This window comes from Saccopteryx bilineata, chromosome 2 (genome assembly GCF_036850765.1).
Source record: "Saccopteryx bilineata isolate mSacBil1 chromosome 2, mSacBil1_pri_phased_curated, whole genome shotgun sequence".
NCBI classification, from domain to species: Eukaryota; Metazoa; Chordata; class Mammalia; order Chiroptera; family Emballonuridae; genus Saccopteryx; species Saccopteryx bilineata.
This window is the reverse complement of record NC_089491.1, coordinates 362,108,837-362,129,866: the sequence shown is the minus strand read 5'-3', so window position 1 is coordinate 362,129,866 and position 21,030 is coordinate 362,108,837. Positions and strand designations below refer to the sequence as shown.

General features: G+C 38.7%; 1 protein-coding gene across 1 annotated transcript in view; it reads left to right on the top strand.

The window, feature by feature from the left end:
* The window catches only part of CPD (carboxypeptidase D), an 84,363-nt gene that overhangs the window by 55,320 nt on the left and 8,013 nt on the right, over positions 1-21,030 (top strand). Inside the window, exons 9-17 of the mRNA XM_066263126.1 lie at positions 5,704-5,806; positions 6,289-6,431; positions 7,977-8,146; positions 9,867-10,190; positions 13,066-13,261; positions 14,288-14,423; positions 15,687-15,818; positions 16,605-16,700; positions 16,805-16,869. Of these exons, the coding sequence (XP_066119223.1) occupies positions 5,704-5,806; positions 6,289-6,431; positions 7,977-8,146; positions 9,867-10,190; positions 13,066-13,261; positions 14,288-14,423; positions 15,687-15,818; positions 16,605-16,700; positions 16,805-16,869 (1,365 nt within the window). The remainder of the gene's footprint in view (positions 1-5,703; positions 5,807-6,288; positions 6,432-7,976; positions 8,147-9,866; positions 10,191-13,065; positions 13,262-14,287; positions 14,424-15,686; positions 15,819-16,604; positions 16,701-16,804; positions 16,870-21,030) is intronic.

The following is a 21,030-nucleotide window of genomic DNA, read 5'->3' as shown; positions in this document are numbered from 1 at the left end:
CTGTGATACTGCCTGACCAGGCAGTGGTACAGTGGGTAGAGCGTCAGATTGGGACATGGAGGACCGAGGTTCGAAACCCTGAGGTCACCGGCTTGAGCGCGGGCTCATCAGCTTGAGCATGGGGTCGCTGGCTTGAGTGTGGGATCATAGATATGACTCCATGGTCTCTGGCTTAAAGCCCAAGGTCACTGGCTTGAGCAAAGCGTCACTCGGTCTGCTGTCTGTCTCTGTCAAAAAGAAATACTGTGATACTGACATAAGGATAGACAGATAGAGATCAATGAAAGAGAATTGAAAGTCTGGAAATAAACTCTTACATTTATGGTCAATTGAATTTTTTGACAAAGGACACCAAGACAATTTAATGGAGAAAGAGCAATCTTCTCAACAAATGATGATGGGAAATTGGATATTCACCTGCAAAGAAATGAATTTGGACTCCTTTTTAACATACCTAAAACCATTTCCAAATGGATCATAGACCTAAAATGTAGAAGCCAAAACTATAAAACTTTTAGAAAAAAAATTAGGAATAAATTTTTGTGACCTTGGATTAGACAGTGGTTTCTTAGGTATGACATCAAAAGAACAAGTGACAGAAAAATAGATACATTAGACATCAAAATTAAAACTTTGTTGCTGCACAGTCTGCTGAATTAGTTTTCTGGGGCTGCTATAACAAAATCACAAACTGGATGGCCTAAGACAACAAAAATACAGGGTGGGGCAAAAGTAGATTTACAGTTGTTCATATGGAAAATAATACAAGAATTAATATAATATAAGAATAAACTCTGTGTTTCACATATTCATAACTGTAAACCTACTTTTCCCTATCCTGTAACTTTCTCACAGTTTTAGAGAGTAGAAGTACAAAATCAAGGTGTTGGTTGGGCCATTCACATACTACAATATGAATGAATCTTGAAAATGTTATGCTAAGTGAAAGAAGCCAACCATTAGAGACCACATGTTGTATGATTACATTTACATGGCAAGTCCAGAATAGGCAAATCCACAGAGACAGAAAATAGACTGGTGGTTGCCTAGGGCTTGGTGGAAAGGAGGGATAGAGAAGAGATTGAGTGAAATTGGGGAGTGCTAATGAGTACTGGTTTCTTTTGGGGTGATAAAAATGTCCTAAAACTTACTGTGGTGATAGTCACATAATTTCAGTTAATATACCAAAAACCATTGAAATTGTATGTACACTTTAAATGGGGTACACTAAAATATAATTTTATGGAGTATGTGAATTATATCTAAAGTAGTATTTGAGAACCTAAAGAAAAGTAAGAGTGGTGGGACATCCATCCTCAGTCCAATTATTGGACATAAAAATGATCTAAAAGTTATACTGTATATCAAAATATTAAATGATTGATGATGTCTAGATTTATCATTTTCTTCTTTTTGCTTGCCTGGATTCTCTAATCTTTTTATAATTTCTGTTATATTTTAAGTATAATTATATAATGAAATTCAATGAATTCAATTAAGTGTAGTATTATACCAGTGTTAATTTTTTTATTTTTAATTATACTATGGCTATATAAGATGCTAACATTAGGTAAAGCTAGATCAAGGGCATATAAAACTCTATGGGTTTTTTTTTCTGAAGTGAGAAGCGGGGAGGCAGGCAGATAGACTCCCACATGCGCCCGACCAGGATCCACCCAGCATGCCACCCAGGGGCGATGCTCTGCCCATCGGTGCTGCTGCTCCGTTGCAACCAAAGCCATTCTTGCACCTGAGGCAGAGGCCATGGAGCCATCCTCAGCGCCTGGGCCAACTTTGCTCCCAAGGAGCTTGGCTGCAGGAGGGGAAGAGAGAGACAGAGAGAAAGGAGAGGGGGAGGGGTGGAGAAGCAAATGGGTGCTTCTCCTGAGTGCCCTGGCCGGGAATCGAACCTGGGACTTCCACACGCCAGGCCGACACTCTACCGCTGAGCCAACCTGCCAGGGCCAAAACTCTATGGTATTTATGCAACTTTTCTATAAGTTTAAAATTAGATCAAAAGAAGTCAAAAGAAGAAAAGTAAAGTGAATAGTCTTTACTTGTCTCCACTTCATTATTGTTCTCTCGTACTTGTTTCTTGTCATCTCCTGCCTACATTGTTTTACTTGGAAACGCCCCCTCAGTGGTTACCAGAAATTTCTTGACCATGAGTCTGACACTTATCTTCTCTCCTTGATGTCTGTCATGTTCTATAGTAGGGAGTTCTGCTTTCTTTTTTTCTCCTTTATTGGCTCTACATCCTGTCTTCTACTTTTCTTTTTTCTTTCCATGGTATGTCCTTAGCCATTTTTTTTTTTTTTTGTATTTTTCTGAAGTTGGAAACGGGGAGGCAGTCAGACTCCCACATGTGCCCGACTGGGATCCACCCGGCACGCCCACCAGGGGGCGATGCTCTGCCCATCTGGGGTGTCTCTCTGTTGCAATTGGAGCGCCTGAGGCAGAGGCCACAGAGCCATCCTCAGCGCCCGGACCAGCTTTGCTCCCAAGGAGCCTTGGCTGTGGGAGAGGAAGAGAGACAGAGAGGAAAGAGAGGGGGAGGGGTGGAGAAGCAGATGGGTTCTTCTCCTGTGTGCCCTGGCCAGAAATCGAACCCGGGACTCCTGCACGCCAGGCCGATGCTCTACCACTGAGCCAACCGGCCAGGGCCCTTAGCCATTTTTATTGTCTTGGCAATTGTATCTAGTTCCTTTACCTGTCACCACTGTATAAATGCTTCTTTCAAAAATTATATAATGAAAGTTATTGTGAAAAGATTAAACAATATAGATGAGCAAAAAAAAAAAGAAAAGAAACCTAGAGATCATCATTTAATATCTTGTTGTATAACTTTTAGACTTTGTATATGGCCCGAGACTAGACACCTACATTCTCACCCTCAGTCTTTTGTTGTTTGCTTTTAAAATTTAATTAGATTTTTAGTTTTTAATTTTTATTTATTTATTTTAATTAAGTGAGAGGCAGGGAGGCAAAGACAGACTCCTACATGCGCCCCAACTGGTATCCACCCAGCAGACAATGCTCTGCCCGTCTGGGCCACTGCTTCGTTGTTCAATAACCAAGCTATTTTAGCACCTGAGGTGGGGCCATGGGCATCTTCAGCACCCAGGGCCAACTTTGTTCAAACCATTCAAGCCATGGCTGCAGTAGGGGAAGAGAGTGAGAAAGATGGGGGGCTGTAGAAGCAGATGGGTCACTTCTCCTGTGTACCTTGACTGGGTGGAAATCGAACCTGGGACTTCCACATGCTGGGCCAACACTCTACCACTGAAACACCAGCAATGGAGATAGTAAAATGTATATGGTAAAATACAATTGCTACAACCTTTCAGGTGCTCATTAACTCTCACTTGGAAAATTTCAGTAATACTCTGATGAGTCTTCCTGGCTTTGGTCCATTTGAACATCATCAGAATAAACTTCCTAGAACCATCAATAAATATATCACCCTTTCTTCAGATATTTTCACTGGCTTATGAAGTTGAAATGTTAGTACTGCCTAGAACTATTGTGGGCAGAGTGGGATTTGTACTAAATGATCCAGTAAGATGTAGGAAGACCATATTAGAAAATCTGTATTTTAAAATTTATTTAAATATTTTCATTTTCATGCAAGTTTATAATACATATCAGTATAGTAATAGATCTAAGTAATTTATAATTAAATTGATAGGTATATAAATATTAGTGGAAATGGAGATAGAAACATAGCAGGTGTGTGTAGGTCTTCAGTGGAAAAACCAGAAAGCAAGAGAGATCACAGTAATCTAAAATAATTTTTATTTGATAAGAAAGCAGTGGGGGCCCTGGCCGGTTGGCTCAGCGGTAGAGTGTCGGCCTAGCGTGCGGAGGACCCGGGTTCGATTCCCGGCCAGGGCACATGGGAGAAGCGCCCATTTGTTTCTCCACCCCTCCGCCGCGCTTTCCTCTCTGTCTCTCTCTTCCCCTCCCGCAGCCAAGGCTCCATTGAAGCAGAGATGGCCCGGGCGCTGGGCATGGCTCTGTGGCCTCTGCCTCAGGCGCTAGAGTGGCTCTGGTCCCAATATGGCGACGCCCAGGATGGGCAGAGCATCGCCCCCTGGGGGGCAGAGCACCGCCCCTGGTGGGCGTGCCGGGTGGATCCCGGTCGGGCGCATGCGGGAGTCTGTCTGACTGTCTCTCCCTGTTTCCAGCTTCAGAAAAATGAAAAAAAAAATAATAATAAAAATAAAAAATAATAAAAAAAAAAAAAAGAAAGCAGTGGGATCATAAGCTTGTAATTGGTGTATTGTTTATGAAAGGGCATTGTTTATATATTTTAAAGTTAAATGGTCAATTCTCAGTGATGGGAAATGGTAAATTATTATTTTTCTCTTCACACTTTTTTTTTTTTTGTATTTTTCTGAAGCTGGAAACGGGGAGGCAGTCAGACAGACTCTCGCATGCGCCCGACCGGGATCCACCCGGCATGCCCACCAAGGGGCGATGCTTTGCCCATCCAGGGCGTCGCTCTGTCGCGACCAGAGCCACTCTAGCGCCTGGGGCAGAGGCCAAGGAGCCATCCCCAGCGCCCGGGCCATCTTTTGCTCCAATGGAGCCTCAGCTGCGGGAGGGGAAGAGAGAGACAGAGAGGAAAGAGAGGGGGAGGGGTGGAGAAGCAGATGGGCGCCTCTCCTGTGTGTCCTGGCCGGGAATCAAACCCGGGACTTCCGCACACCAGGCCGCCGCTCTACCACTGAGCCAACCGGCCAGGGCCTCTTCACACTTTTCTATACTTTTCTATTTCCAAAAGAGAAAAATAGAATTTTGACCACCTTTTAAAGCTTAATTTCTTCAGAGAATTTCCTCTACCACTCTAGTCAGAAGTAATATTTCTCTTCTCTATATTCCAATAGCATTTATTTGTGCCTACATGATAGATTTTTTTTACTCTTCATTGAGCAAGGTTTACACATGTACTATGTTACACACCGTGCTAGATGCTGAGCACACAAAGATACAACTGTTTCCATGAGTAGTGTATTTTCTTTAGGGAAGAAGAAAGGTACAACCAGTTGTAACAGGATAAGATAATTGTACAGGCCCTGGCCAGGTGGCTCTGTTAGTTAGACCGTCATCCCCGATGCCAAGGTTGCATCCGATCCCCAGTCTGGGCACTACAAGAATCAATGCATAAATAAGTGGAACAACAAATCATTGTTTCTCTCACTCTCCCTTCCTCTCTCTCTTTAAAATCAATTTTAAAAAAGATAATTGTACAGAGTGCAATCAAAGCATAGAGGGACGAAGCATAGAGCATTCAGTCTTCCTAGAAGTACGAGAAAGCCGCTGACTACTCGTTGTATGTGAATCATCTTTTCTGGACTTTAAGGTTCTAGAAAACATGAAATGAAACTATGACTATGAACAGTCTTTTGGTATTTTTTTTTTAGTGGACTTGGATTGGTTTAAATTACTTGACTTGTAAGTAAGAAATAAAGTCCAATTATTTACAGAGCACATAAAAATATATAATAAAGTCATATTAAGAAATCAAAATGGCATAGAAAGCTATACATGGAAAAGCCTCACTGCTTCCCATGGCTCCATGAATCTAATTTTCACCCCATACAACCTATTAGTGACTACTTTTATTATTTTTCCTTATGCTTCCTGTGTTTTTTGATGAAAGTACAAACAAATACAAATAGATTCCTTTTCCCTCCTCAGGAGAATTCCCAGATGTTTCAGGGTAGACCTTGCAAGAACATATACCCTAATGAATACTTCCCTCATGGAATAACAAATGGAGCTAATTGGTATAATGTTGCAGGTAAATATATTTTTATATTCAGGTCATATGATATAATTGGATGCATTTTCTCTTCCCTGGATGGTGCTGCTTGTTACTAATTTTTTAATTTTGAAAAAGAATCATTCTTTTACAGATATTGTTTAAATAGTTTAAAATGTTCAAATGACCTTTTCAACTATATTTACATTTGGTGCATGTTGAATAAAAACAATGTATTAAAACTTGATAAAAGTGTTATATTTTACCTCTGGCTATTATTACAGAGAACCTTAGATGTGCTGGTAAGTGAAGGTCACCTGTGCTTGAATTTCTCTTGAACATGAAAGTACCTGTTTTACCTGAACCACAAGCATCAAACAGCTCTCAAAGGAACACATTGTTTTTCAGCCAGTGCTGAGAAAAGATGAATTTGTTTTTTCACTGGGAACGTTGCTTACCTTTTGGAACCTGAGCTTGTTAGAATTTCTTTAGTGACTGATTTTAATTTTTTTATTTTTTAGGTGGTATGCAGGACTGGAACTATTTACAGACAAATTGCTTTGAAGTGACTATTGAACTAGGTTGTGTGAAATACCCATTTGAGAAGGATCTGCCAAAATATTGGGAACAGAATCGAAGATCTCTAATCCAGTTTATGAAACAGGTGACTACTCAGGAATGAAGTGTGAAATTCTCCCAAGAGCCTGACCGGTGGTGGCATAGCAGATAGTGTTGGAACGCTGAAGTTCCAGGTTTGAAACCCCAAGGTCCCTGGCTTGAGCAAGGGCTTGTTTGGCTTGAGGGCGGGATCGTTAACATGATCCCAAGGTCTGGCTTAAGCAAAGGGTCACTGGCTCAGCTTGAGGCTCCCCTCCCCCTTCCAAGGCATGTATGAGAGGCAGTCAATTAAAGCAGCTATGAATTGATGCTTTCTCCTTTCCTGTCTCTCTTCCTTCCTTTCTCACAAAAAAAAAAATTCTCTAAGAGCAAGAAGGTACATATGGTTTTCACAAAGTGATTTTAAAATACACCCTTTTGAGTTCCAGTTTGGCCTGTTCATGTTTTAGTACATTTATCTAGAAAATCATGGATGGAAATGAGTTTAATTTGTAAGCATGGGAAAGAGTTAAAAAATGATTAAACAATATAGTGATGCTTTGCTCTTATTGGTTAGTGATCACTTTTTACTCTGTCTTTAAAATGGTCAACATTAATTGGATACACATGTAAGCATTTGTCAAGTGATAGAAAGATGGGCTATTTTTTCTAGTAGTTTAGTATGAAATGAGTTATTTCCTTTTGTATGGATATACATGGTGACCAATAGGTAAAGACTATAAGAAATATGCTAATAATGGTTAATTATTAGGATAATCTAATACTTTGTGTCAGTATTTTTCTGCTTTATTCTTTTTGCTGAGTGGAATGGCTTAAATGCTCTAAATTTGCATACTAATTTTTAAAACCATTTTAGTCTAAAAATTTTTAAATATACAGTACAGTTATACAAATAAGATTATTATTCCTTCACATAGATTTAACAGTTTTTAACATTTTGCTGTATTTGCTTTATTTAATATAAATTATACACACACACATTTTTACTGAACTATTTCCAAGTAAATTACAGCTGTTTGAATATTTTATACCTAAATATTTCAGGATGCATCTTCTAAAAATAAGGATATTCTCCTATATGCCATCCCCAAATGCCATTATCTCACCTAAGATAATTAACAGTAATTCTCTTGTATTACCTAGTACTGATTCCATATTTAAATTTTCCCCTCTTGTCCCCAAAGTGTCTTTTTATAACTATATTTTAGAACCAGTATGAAGTCACATTTCATGCATTGTTTTGATTGTTATATCTTTTACTCTCTTTAATCTAAAATAATTCTATTTTTTTAAATGACATTTTTCTTTTAAAGAAGCCAGGTCAAAATGTCCTATATTCTGAAATTGTCAGACGTGCTAAAGTTTAAACTGTGTATTTTGTAACTCTTATGATAAATGCAAACCTAGCTTATGAAAAATTAGCCCTTTAGAAATTAAAATATTTTGTTTAATAGGTGTTTACATTTAGCTTTACTCTGAACTCCTAAATTCCTATTGTTCCACATGTTTACATTATTCACAATCTGTTATTTTAGATATGAACTCCCAAAATTGTTAGATGATGATCTTGGTGTCCTTGTACTTTATCCAGGTTCATCAGGGTGTCAAAGGATTTGTCCTAGATGCTACAGATGGCAGGGGTATATTAAATGCCACCATTAGTGTTGCTGAAATCAATCACCCAGTGACTACTTACAAAACTGGAGATTACTGGCGTCTCTTGGTTCCAGGAACTTATAAAATCACAGCATCTGCTCGAGGGTGAGTGACTGAATACTTTGAAATTGAGTGCATGGGAATAAGACAAATATACTTCCATTGTGGAAGATTATTGCCAGAAAATCCTAAAGAGCCTACACAACCTTGAGTGTAATGCTGAAAGTTTAGAACTGGTTCAAATTTGGAACTGGTCCTCTGGTTGCAGTGAGTATATGAGCTATCAGGTGTAAGAAATTTATGAAGTTATGCACCAAGAGCAGTGGCCTCCTCCACCCTCCTGTTCTTAGATTACCTGCCCCCATCTAGATGTAAAGCCATAGTAAGAGATTTCCTTCACTATTGGTAACTCCTGGGAAGTATCTGTCATCTGGGGGGAAAAGACTCCTGTTCTGCTGTATACTTAAGTCATGTTATCTAATAAATACTTTTTCATAGACATCCATTTATATTAGTGTACATTTAATGCCTTATTGCATCAGTGAAATTTTCTTTCTTTTTGCAAATTCTTTAAGAAAGGCTATTTTTACCTTTTTTACAGGTTTTCTTTCTACAAAGATATATTTACTTAAAAGAAAGAAATGGACTTATAACTTTATTTCCTTGGAAAAAATTAATTTTATTTCTTTTCTCCTTTACAAACAGCTTAGAATTGGAACCACCTGTTTAATCTGAAACATCATTTTTAACCTCTTGTAGTTTTCTTTTTTATATTTTGATAAGTGTGCATGGGACCACAGGGTCTTTTCCTGCTAGCTATCTTATTTCTGAAGAGTTATTTTGAATACTCATTGGAGTAAGGGCAAGTATATGAAAATATTTGTAGTTATCATTACCTTTTTAAAAAATATTTTCAAATATTTAGTGGTCTGTAAATTGATGGGTTAGAACTTTTCACTAATGAGTAATGAAGTTGTTTCTGTTTATTTTCCTTTTTGACATAGTATTAGAAAAACTAAAGCAGCAAGGTACCTGAAAAATAGGGCAAGAATGGGCCCTGGCCGGTTGGCTCAGTGGTAGAGCGTCAGCCTGGCGTGCAGAAGTCCCGGGTTCGATTCCCGACCAGGGCACACAGGAGAAGCACCCGTTTGCTTCTCCACCCCTCCCCCTCTCCTTCCTCTCTTTCTCTTCCCCTCCCGCAGCCGAGGCTCCACTGGAGTAAAGATGGCCCGGGCGCTGGGGATGGCTCCTTGGACTCTGCCGCAGGCGCTAGAGTGGCTCTGGTCGTAACAGAGCGACGCCCCAGAGGGGCAGAGCATCACCCCCTGGTGGGCAGAGCATTGCCCCTGGTGGGCGTGCCGGGTGGATCCCGGTCGAGCGCATGCGGGAGTCTGTCTGACTGTCTCTCCCTGTTTCCAGCTTCAGAAAAATACAAAAAAAAAAAAAAAAAATAGGGCAAGAATGATGTGTTTGGTAGATATGTCCTAAGTTAGTACCTCTTAAACTTTTCCAACCATATATCCCGATGATGGACAAATGAACTCAGATTCCAGGAGACATGGGGGTATCCACTACAATTACAAACTTGCTTTTGAAGTCGTCTATTTAATCTTAAAAACTCATTTAAATATTTTAAAGTCTACCCATGTCTGTTCCTCAATGTTTAAAACAAATACTAAATTATCACAAAGTTAAAAATTTGACTCTTTTAGGAATACGCACTGCATTTATTTCAAGGATTCACATCATCTGCATGGCTCTGTTTCCTGAGGGCTTGTGTACTCCAGCTATAGAAGTGTGGTCTGATCTGTCTACTTTATCACAGGTATAATCCAGTGACCAAGAACGTGACTGTAAAGAGTGACGGAGCTAGTCAGATCAACTTCACACTTGTTCGATCTTCAACAGATTCAAACAATGAATCAAAGAAAGGGAAGGGAGATAGCACCAACACTGAGGATGCCAGTGATCCAACTACTAAAGAGTTTAAGACTTTAATAAAAGACCTCTCAGCTGAGAATGGTTTGGAAGACCTCATGTTACGCTCCTCCTCAAATCTGGCTCTTTACCGATACCATTCATACAAAGATTTATCTGAGTTTCTGAGAGGACTTGTAATGAACTATCCACACATTACAAATCTTACCAAGTGAGTATCACCTTCTTATTACCTCTTAATGCATTTCTTTTTCTTTCTTCCCTTTTTCATAAAGAAATTACATTCAGCATAAACTATGTTGAATGGTTCTTGTAATTTATTTGGGAGCTGAATGTATAGAAAGTTTGTTGGAGTTCACATATTTTGAACGATGTTTGCTTGGAGAGCCTTCCAACAATGAACCTCAGAAACTTTTATAAGGAACATTAGAGGAGAATTACTGTTAGATTAGCAATGTGTGTCTTGTTCCTCCAGGAAATGTAAAATTACTCATTCTATTGATTGCTTTGACTGATTTAAAAACCTTTTTTACTTCTTCACTGCAGATTTATGTTCTGACTAAATATTATTGTTTTATTTTGCCGAGGGCAAGGGACAAATTTGGAACTATGAGCAATCATTCTTTTTTTCAAATTAGCGAAGCCTGGTTGCTGTCATTTTCTGTATTCTAGTCTAGCAATTTTGAACTGGTATGCCACAGTACACTGGTATGCAGCAAGATTTTTAAACCCTACAATACCTGACTATTTAGTCTGGGGCACTGACATCTTTTCCCTTAGATTGTCAAATTAAAAAATGTCAACAGCAGGCCCTGGCCAGTTGGCTCAGCGGTAGAGCGTCGGCCTGGCGTGCGGGGGACCCGGGTTCGATTCCCGGCCAGGGCACATAGGAGAAGCGCCCATTTGCTTCTCCACCCCCACCCCCTCCTTCCTCTCTGTTTCTCTCCTCCCCTCCCGCAGCCAAGGCTCCATTGGAGCCGGGATGGCCCGGGCGCTGGAGATGGCTCCTTGGCCTCTGCCCCAGGCGCTAGAGTGGCTCTGGTCGTGGCACAGCGACGCCCCGGAGGGGCAGAGCATTGCCCCCTGGTGGGCAGAGCATCGCCCCTGGTGGGCGTGCCGGGTGGATCCCGGTCGGGCGCATGCGGGAGTCTGTCTGACTGTCTCTCCCTGTTTCCAGCTTCAGAAAAATACCAAAAAAAAAAAAAAAAAAAAAAGACAACAGCCAACAACACAACAATAGCTATCCAGTATGAGTCAAAATTAATACTTTTTTAAAAAATGAGATAGGCAAAAAATATATTTTTTGGTGTGTTGCAGAATTTTAGTAATTAGTTTGTGTGTGCCATGAGATGAAAATGGTTGAAAATCACTGTTCTAGGCTATTCACAGTTGAACAGTTGCTGTTCCCCAAAGCCGTATGCAATATTGGCTTATGTAAAACTGATGGCTGAGACTTGACCTTCACTTTCTGGGGTTTCTCTGTCTCACTTTCACTGTTTCATTATAAATCCTTTTTGGGTCTTGTTACAATTACTCCAAAATTATTTCCTTGATTTGTTGACTTCTATTGTTTGCTTCTTGAGGGCCTTTGCTTTACATGTTGCCCTGAGCTGCATACCTAATGAATATTATCTAGCTCTTTACTTCTTTACTTCATTTTTCTTCATTGGTTCTTTTAATTTTACAGCAAATTTAGTTGCTCAAATATTGGTTGATAATGTTTATAGATGCAAGGAGTGATATTTACTTTGGCAATGCCAATGATCTCTTTCCTCATCTGATTCTTGAATATTTCTGCCAAGTTTAGGTTTTAATATTGTCTATCTTAATGCCCTATATATCTTATTTTTAAATAAGCTGAGCCAGAAAAAATAAAATAATAAGCTGAGCCAGGATTTATTAATCCTTTAAAAATAAAACTTTCTTATTATTAAATAAAAAATGGGAAATTATTTTGCTCTCCATTTACTTAATTCATTTAAGTATTTTCAACTTTCCAATTCAAGATAACTTTTTAGTTAAATATCAGGCCTTGGCCAGTTGGCTCAATTGTAGAGCGTCCATCTGGCATGTGGATGATCTGGGTTCGATTCCTGGTCAGGGCACACAGGAGAAGTGACCATTTAATTCTCTACCCCTTCCCCCCTTCTGTTTTCTCTCTCTCTCTCTCTCTCTCTCTCTCTCTCTCTCTCTTACATGGCTCTTACAGCCATGGCTGGATTGGTTCAAGGGCATCAGTCCTAGGCACTGAGGATGGTTCCATGGAGCCTCTGCCTCAGGCATTAAAAATAGCTTGGTTGCGAGCATGGCCCCAGATGGGCAGAGCATGGGCCCCAGATGGGGGTTGCTGGGTGAATCCTGGTAGGGCAGCATATGGGAGTCTGTCTCTCTTTCTTATCTCTCCTCCTCTCACTTGGAAAAGAAGGGGAAAAATATTTCCCCCCAAATATACAATCCCTGCCAATGGCGGGGCACAAAATAGTTTAGATGTGTGCTATCATTGAATAGCATTGTCAGAAAGCAATAATTTTTTTATTCTATTTATTAATCATTCTAAATTTAATGTGAATATATTTTTTCTAATTCACTCTTGTAGATTCCCCTTTGTAGCAAAGAAAGCAGGCCTTAACAGTATCTCTTGGGCAAGCAGAGCATTTTAAGTCATTTTTACTGTGATACTGGTATTACATTTATAGGAAAGTAAGAAGTGTCTAAATTAATTTAGACTTGAAAAGTAAGATTCTCTACATTTGTCTACATTTATATTTTTCCACAAAAAAATATGTGAGTTAATGTAAAAGTCACATGTTAACAAATGTTAGTGTAGATTGTAGAAGATAGGACAATATTGTGAAAATGGTATGAGAATAGCTGGATTTGGAGGAATGCCAGGTTAAATCATAATCTTTCACCACTTCTCTGTGGTCAATGAAAACTAATTTTTTAAAGGTCTTCTGACACAATAATTTACCTTTAAAGACTTCTTATGTTTTGTTTTCATTTCTTTTTTAAAAAAATTTTATGTCAGCATTAACATTATATAATGTTTGATTACTTGCTGAATTTTTGTTTCTGGTTTCTGAAAGTTTGGGACAGAGTGCTGAATATCGTCAAATTTGGTCCCTTGAAATATCCAATAAGCCCAACTTATCTGAACCTGAAGAACCAAAGATTCGTTTTGTTGCTGGTATCCATGGAAATGCTCCAGTTGGAACTGAACTGCTTTTGGCTCTGGCAGAATTTCTCTGCCTAAACTACAAAAAGAACCCAGCTGTTACCCAAGTAAGAGAATAGCTTGTTTTGACGTGCTTTAAAAGGAGAAAAGCTCAATGATACATTGGGATCAAGGCACCATTTTTGAAATTTTAATTTTTTTGTTAAATTTTAGACAGAGGCACTTTTAGTGCATTATAAACATAACTCTTTAAAAATAGACCATATTGGGCCTGACCTGTGGTGGCGCAGTGGATAAAGCGTCGACCTGGAAATGCTGAGGTCGCTGGTTCGAAACCCTGGGCTTGCCTGGTCAAGGCACATATGGGAGTTGATGCTTCCAGCTCCTCCCCCCCCCCTCTCTCCTCTCTCTCCCTCTCTGTCTCTCTCTCTCTCCTCTCTAAAAAATGAATAAATAAAAATTAAAAAAAAAAAAAAAATAGACCATATTTACAGGTACTCATTGTTAATAATGTCTTTCTGTTGTGTTTGTTTGGATACAATTAAGAGACAAAGGAAAAAATATTAAAGATTTCCTTTCAATCCTCTACTCCCTTATTTAATAGTCAAGCTATCCTTCCAACCTTTACTTACAGTTTTGTACATTCTAACCTGAGGGACCTCCTTCCTAGTTACTTATAACTAGGATACTATAGTAAAAAGTGAGGTGAACAACAAATAGTTTTTCTTCTTTTTATGCAAAATTATTGGACATCTTGGCTGACTAGAGAATTTAGAAAAAGCAGTATGGCCATTGCAGCACAAAAATGTGTCATGGCATAGGTATGACAATATGCCAATTAAACCTTATTTACAGTAGAAAACCACAGGCTGGATTTAGCCTGCAGGCGGCGGTTTCTGACCCCTGTTGTAAGACAACAGAGGTCTCTGTGAACATTAGTTCTGCAGTAGTTTTTTGTTTCTTTTTTAATATGCTTGAGGCAAGAGATGATTTTATTTTATTTATTTTTTTTAGTTCTGCCTTTTAAACATGTGTTTAAAATAAACAAAGAGATTTTTCCATTTGAGCCATGGTAGATGCTTTTTGAGTCCACCTACAGCTAATAAGCTCATTGACTTCTGTTTTTGTTTTAGTTGGTTGACAGGACTAGAATTGTGATTGTCCCTTCTCTAAATCCAGATGGGCGAGAAAGAGCACAAGAGAAGGACTGTACTTCAAAGATAGGACAAACAAATGCTCGTGACAAAGACCTGGATACAGACTTTACAAGTAAGACTAATTTTTAGGCCATTAAAGTACTTTGCAGATAATTTTATTTCTCTTTGCTAGAATGGTTGATCTTATTTTGTAGATGAGTACTTTTTTCTAGTTGCTAGATGTAAGGTCTAAATAAACACATCTAGAAAACATTTCAAATTTTTCTCCTTTATAATTTGCAAATGTAATTCAAGTTTTTTTCTTAGAAATTCAATCAATATTAGGGAGTTCTACTAGTAGTCATACAGAGTTGTTTATTATCTCTCTCTAACCTCCTCCATATGTGCCTAACCATGCACACACATGCACACGATATGTGTATGTTGATTTTAAAGGGCCTGTTTCTTTCTTACTAAGATCGGGTCAACATTTTTCATTGAATATATCATTGACATCTTCCCATTTCAGTACTTATAGATTTATAACATTCTTATTAAAGGCATCTTAGTATGCTATTAATATGACAATACTCTATATCATTGAACCATTTCTGTACTGATAGACAGTTTCTTCCTAATTTTTTGGTCTTGAAAATAATGCTTCAGAAAATACTCTGCTTTCTGAAAATCTTATTTTCCTTCAAAGATAGGTTATGTGTTCCCTAAGTTATTTATTTATTTATTTATTTTTAAATAAATAAAAGAAGAGAGGAGATAGTGAGGCACACTCCCACATGTGCCCCAATGGTATCTATCTGGCAACCCCATCTTGGGGATGATGCTCAAGTGCTGAGCTATTTTTAGCACCTGAGGCTGATATGCTCCAACAGAGCTATCCTCAGTGCTTGAGGCCACGCTTGAACCAATTGAGCCACTGGCTGCAGGGAAAGAGGGAGAGAAGGGGCAGAGGAAGAGGAGAAGAAGAGGAAGAGGAGGAGAAGTAGATAGTCGTTTCTCCTGTGTGCCCTGACTGGGGAATCAAACCCAGGATGTCCGTACACCTGTTGATGCTTTATCCACTGAGCCACAGGCCAGAGCTTCCCTAATTTATTTTTTAAAATAGGATATGTTCCTTCTTTTTTGTTTTCAGTAAGAATTTTCTTAAACTTGCTTAAAAAGTTGTTAACCTTTACACAATTATCTTGAAGTATGCAAACTCCCCTACCTTTTAAAATGTATGTTTCTTACTTGAGATAGTGGCTTATAGAGTAATAAAGTATTTACTACAGATTTTGTTAAGTCAGCCTTCTGATTGTGTTCAAATAGAGAATATTTTCTTAGCTATTCATACTAAAAATTTTAAACTTATTTGATATTTTACTTTTTTATTTTTTAGATAATGCTTCTCAGCCTGAGACTAAAGCCATCATTGAGAATTTGATTCAAAAACAGGACTTCAGTCTTTCTGTGGCTTTAGATAGTGGTTCAGTGCTAGTCACATACCCATATGACAAGCCAGTACAAACAGGTATGTAGACTATCACTCCTATTTGAACTTTGACAGGAAATTCCAATTAAGTAATGTCCCTTCTAAGTTTTTTTAAATGTTGAGCATTTGAGCACACTCCCTAAGCAAATAACCAACCTGATATGATTGTATATACTATCAATAGTTCAAACAGTTCCTTTTAAGAGAAAGGTCAGACCTAATGATGGCCTACTTTGTTGAGTGTAGCCATCTTGTCACATCTGTTCAATTTGTTCACAAGCATTTATTGAGCAATATTATGTGTGTATACAGTGGGAATATAAAAGTGAATAAGACACAATGCCTACCTCAAGGAACTCACAGGTGACCAAATAAATATTAATTCAGAATTGCCCTTCCCCGCTTTAACCCTTGATTGACTAGTTGTACCTTATGTTATGGTGAGTTAAACAATTGCTTGTTGATTCTCTTTGAGGCCGTTGTATATGGGCATAGTTTGTGTCATTTTCAATGAAGTTTACAAGGAAAGATTATTATTAGGCCACAGTTACCTGAAAATGTAGTAAAACATACCAAAACAAGTTTTATTTTGGTGTGATAGCCTGTTTTCTAAACTAACCATTAGTACCTTTTAATGTAAGAAAGATGTGTCTTTTTAATGAGATTATTCTGGGCTATACAGAACCTCAAGTTTAATTCTAATAATTCCTCAATAAACTTCTGTGGCGTACAAGGAGGAAAGAAAGATGACAGGTGTCCATGAAGTTGAACTTGGAGACAGATTTTTTGGTTTTCTCCACTGACCTCCGAATTTTTTCTTGGTAGTGGAAAACAAAGAGACTCTGAAGCATTTGGCATCTCTTTATGCAAATAATCATCCATCAATGCACATGGGTCAGCCTGGTTGCCCAAATAAATCAGGTAGGTATTTTTCCTGCCCCTTGTTATTACTGTTGAGCTTCGGGCAGGGGAAGGGGCCTTTTCTTACGGTTTTGTTGATACTACATCTCTAAATGCTTTTATAGATGAGAATATTCCAGGAGGAGTAATGCGAGGAGCAGAATGGCATAGTCACCTGGGCAGCATGAAGGTATACTTTATAGAGTACAGTGAGAATGGAATTATAAATATTGGCCATTGACTTTTATCATACAAGCGAAGTGGATGACATCTGCTTTATGGCTTTCTTGACATGTTAGCCCTCAACTTAATCTATGACAGCGTTTGTTTTTGCCATCTAATCATTTTTAATGTACAATTTTGCAATATTCGTTACATTTACATTTACAATGTTGTTCAACCATCACCAGTCCAAACCATCTACTTGCAAAACTTTTTCATCACTCCAAACAGAAACTCCGCACCCACAAAGCAGTAACTCAGTCTCCCAGCCCCTGTTAACTTCTAATCTGCTTTCTGTCTCTATATATGCGCCTAGTCTAGATATCTTATGAGTGAAATCACACAATATTTGTCCTTTTGTATCTGACTTCTTTCACTTAGCATAATGTTTTCAGGGTTCATCCATTTTATTGTATGTTTTAGGAGGACTCCATTACTTTTATAGCCAAACAATGTTCTATTATATGTATATACCACATTTTGATTATCAGTTTATCTGTTGATGGATACTTAAGAGTTGTTCAATAATACTGCAGTGGACATTTGTGTACAAGTATCTGTTTTAACCTGTATTTTTAATTCTCTTGGATGTATACCTGGAAGCGGAATTGCTGGTCATATTCTAATTCTGTTTAACTTTTTGAAGAAGCACCAAACTTTTTATGTTCCTACCAGCATCGTGCAAGGATTCCAATTTCTTCACATACTTGCCAATACTTTTCCATTATTTTAATTATAGTTATTCTGGTATGGTAAGTGTGAAAGTAGTACCTCATTCTAGTTTTGATTTGCCTTTCTGTAAAGAATAATGATATTGAACATCTTTTCATGTGCTTGTTGGCCATATGTATATCTTTGGAGAATCTAGTCAAGTTTATTGCCTTTTTTGAAATTGGGTTGTCTTATTGAGTTAAACATTAAAGCCTTATCATATGTTTGATTTCCCAGTAGTTTGCCCCATTTTGTAGGTTGTTTCATTTTCTTGATAATGTCCTTTGAGTCACAAAAGTTTTTAATTTTAAGTCATATTTACTTTTTCTTGTTGTTGTTGCTCATGCTTTTGTCATATTTAAGAACTTATTACCACCTGACCAGGCAGTGGTGCAGTGTATAGAGCATCAGACTGGGATGTGGAGGACCCAGGTTCAAAACCCCAACATTGCCGCCTTGAGCGCGGTCTGATCCACCTTAAGCGCAGGCTCACCAGCTTGAGCAAGGGGTCGCTGGCTTGAGCATGGGATCATAAATATGACCTTATGGTCACTAGTTTGAGCCCAAAGGTCACTAGCTTGAAGCCTAAGATCACTGGCTTGAGCCCAAGGTCGCTGACTTGAGCAAGGGGTCACTCACTCTGCTGTAGCCCTCTGGGCAAGGCACATATGAGAAAGCAATCACTGAACAACTAAGGAGCTGCAACAAAGAATTGATGCTTCTCATCTCTCTTCCTCCTGTCTGTCTGTCCCTCTTTCTGACTCTCTGTTTCTGTAAAAAAAAACCCCAAAAAAACAAAACCTTATTACCAAATCTAAGGTCATGAAAATTTACCCCTATGTTTCCTTCTAATTAGTTTTATAGATTTAACTCTTATATTTGAGTTGAGCTGATTTTTTTGTGTATGATATGAAGTAGAGTTCAACTTCACTTATTTATGTGTGAAAAATCTTGTTTTTGAGCACCATTTGTTGAAAAGACTGTTCTTTCCCCATTGAATGGTCTTGGCACCCTTGTCAAAAATCAATTGACCATAGATGTATGGGTTTATATCTGGACTCTCAATCCTATTCTATTGGTCTATGTATCTATTCTTGTTTCAGTATTATTATTTTTATTTATTTATTTTTTTTTTAGGTGAGAGGAGGGAAGATAGGCAGACTCCTGCATGTGCCCTGATGGGGATCCACCTAGCAACCCAACTCGAGCCAATGCTCGAGTACAGAGCTATTTTTAGCACCTGAGGTTGATGTACTCCAGCGAAGCTATCCTCCGCACTCAGGGCCACACTCAAACCAGTCGAGCCACTGGCTGCAGGAGGGGAAGAGAGGGAAAAAAGGAGGGGAGGGAGAAGATGGTTACTTCCTGGAATCATACCTGGGATGTCCATATGTTAGCCGATGGTCTATCCATCGAGCCATCAGCCAGGGCCCCAGTACTATTATTTTGATTACTATAGCTTTGTAGTAAGTTTTGAAATTGGGAAATGTAAGTACTACAACTTTATTATTTCCCAAGATTGTTTTGGCTATTCACGGCTCTTTGCAATTTTATTTGTTTTTTGTTTGTTGACAAAGACAGAGAGAGAGACCAAGAGAGGTACAGATAGGGACAGACAGACAGAAAGGGAGAGAGAGATGAGAAGTATCAATTCCTCATTGCCTCACCTTAGTTGTTTATTGATTGCTTTCTCATATGTGCCTTAACTGGGGTGGGGGTAGGGGCTACAGCAGAGTGAGTGACCACTTGCTCAAGCCAGCAACCTTGGGCTCACGCCAGTGACCTTGGGCTTCAAGCCAGTGACCTTTGGACTCAAGCCAGCAACCGTGGGGTCATGTCTATGATCCCACGTTCAAGACAGTGACCCCGCACTTGAGCCAGATGAACCTGTGCTCAAGCTGGTGACCTCGGATTTCGAACCTGGGTCCTCTGCATCCCAGTCTGATGCTCTACCCACTGAACCACTGCCTGGTCAGGCTGCAATTTTATTTTAATTTTAAGATAGTCTTTTTATGCACAAAAACGCTGTTGGAATTTTGGTAGAGGTTGTGTTAAATTTGTAGACTACTTTGGGTGACATCTCAACAGTATCATCGTCTTATCTATGAACACAGTATGTCTTTCCATTTACTTAGGTCTTTAATTTCTTTCTGACAGCATTTGAATTGGTTGTCCATCTACTTAAAATTAGTTAGGAGTTCTTAGCAGGTGGGAGGTTAGCTTGTCATTCCATTCACTGTGCAACCAGAAAATTGACTTCATAACTATGTTACAGAATTTACAACTATGTTACAAATAATTATGTTGCAGAATTAATCAATTTGATATAAAAGAGAGCAACTCTCAAGGATGCCATAAGAAATTAAAGACAGAAAAGTTTATACCTAGTTAGAGATATAGCCTTCTCTTCATAAAGAACATGGCATTTGGGTGCAGAGATGGTGAATCAGCAGGACATTTCAGAAAAAGGAAACCATATGGGCAGAAGTCAATAAGCAGTCTAGTTTAGTTAGAATATGAGATATAATGGAAAGCAGTGGAAGACGAGAATGGAGAGTTTGGGGCTTTGGATGTCTTGTTTTAGTAAGGAATGGGGAGCCACTGAAGGTCTTGAACAGGTATATAGTGACATGATCTGAACTGTTCTATGGGAAAATCTCTTAGCAGTGAGTTAAGATAATTTGGAGGAAGGAGAGATTTTGGTACAGGGAGACTGACATAGAATAGCCTAGATGAGTAATAATGAAGGCCTAGATTGGGGTAGTGGCAGTGGGGGTAGAGTCAAGGGATTAAGTTTCAGAGATATTATAGAGGTAGAATTGATAGAATTTGGCAAATAATGGGTTATAGGAAGACATTGAAGTCAAAGACAAGAGATTTAATGTCTCTGTGATAAAATGAATTAATACCATTAACTGAATTAGGAAAAAGCACAGGTTTTTTGGGAAAGGTGGTAATTTAGGTTTGGAACCTGTCCACAAAGCAGTTCCTGTGCCCGGACAATTGCTTTATTGCAAACAGTGGCTGAATTTTATATTCCAGGCTTGAGGTTGCAGATTGAGGGTCTCAGAGGACAAGTGTTTGTGTTTCTACCTCCAGAGCTCCAAGAAAAGTAAAGTTCCAGGGTTTAGGGGGAAGCTGGCTTATTGCACGTACTTATTCATTCATTTATTCAGCAAATCCTAATAAACCTCCTCTACCTGTCAGACATTTATGGGAAGCACGGGAGATAAAAAATGAATTAGACGTTGTCCCTGGTCTCAAGGACCCTCATAGGAGCAGCCGTGTTTGTGACTGATTATAATACCAAATGATTTACTTATATTCGCCATAAAATGCTTTACAGATTCTTTGTTTACATTACCTAGGTTTTCTTTTTATTCCATTATTCTCTTTGTTGTATTACAAAGCCTCACTC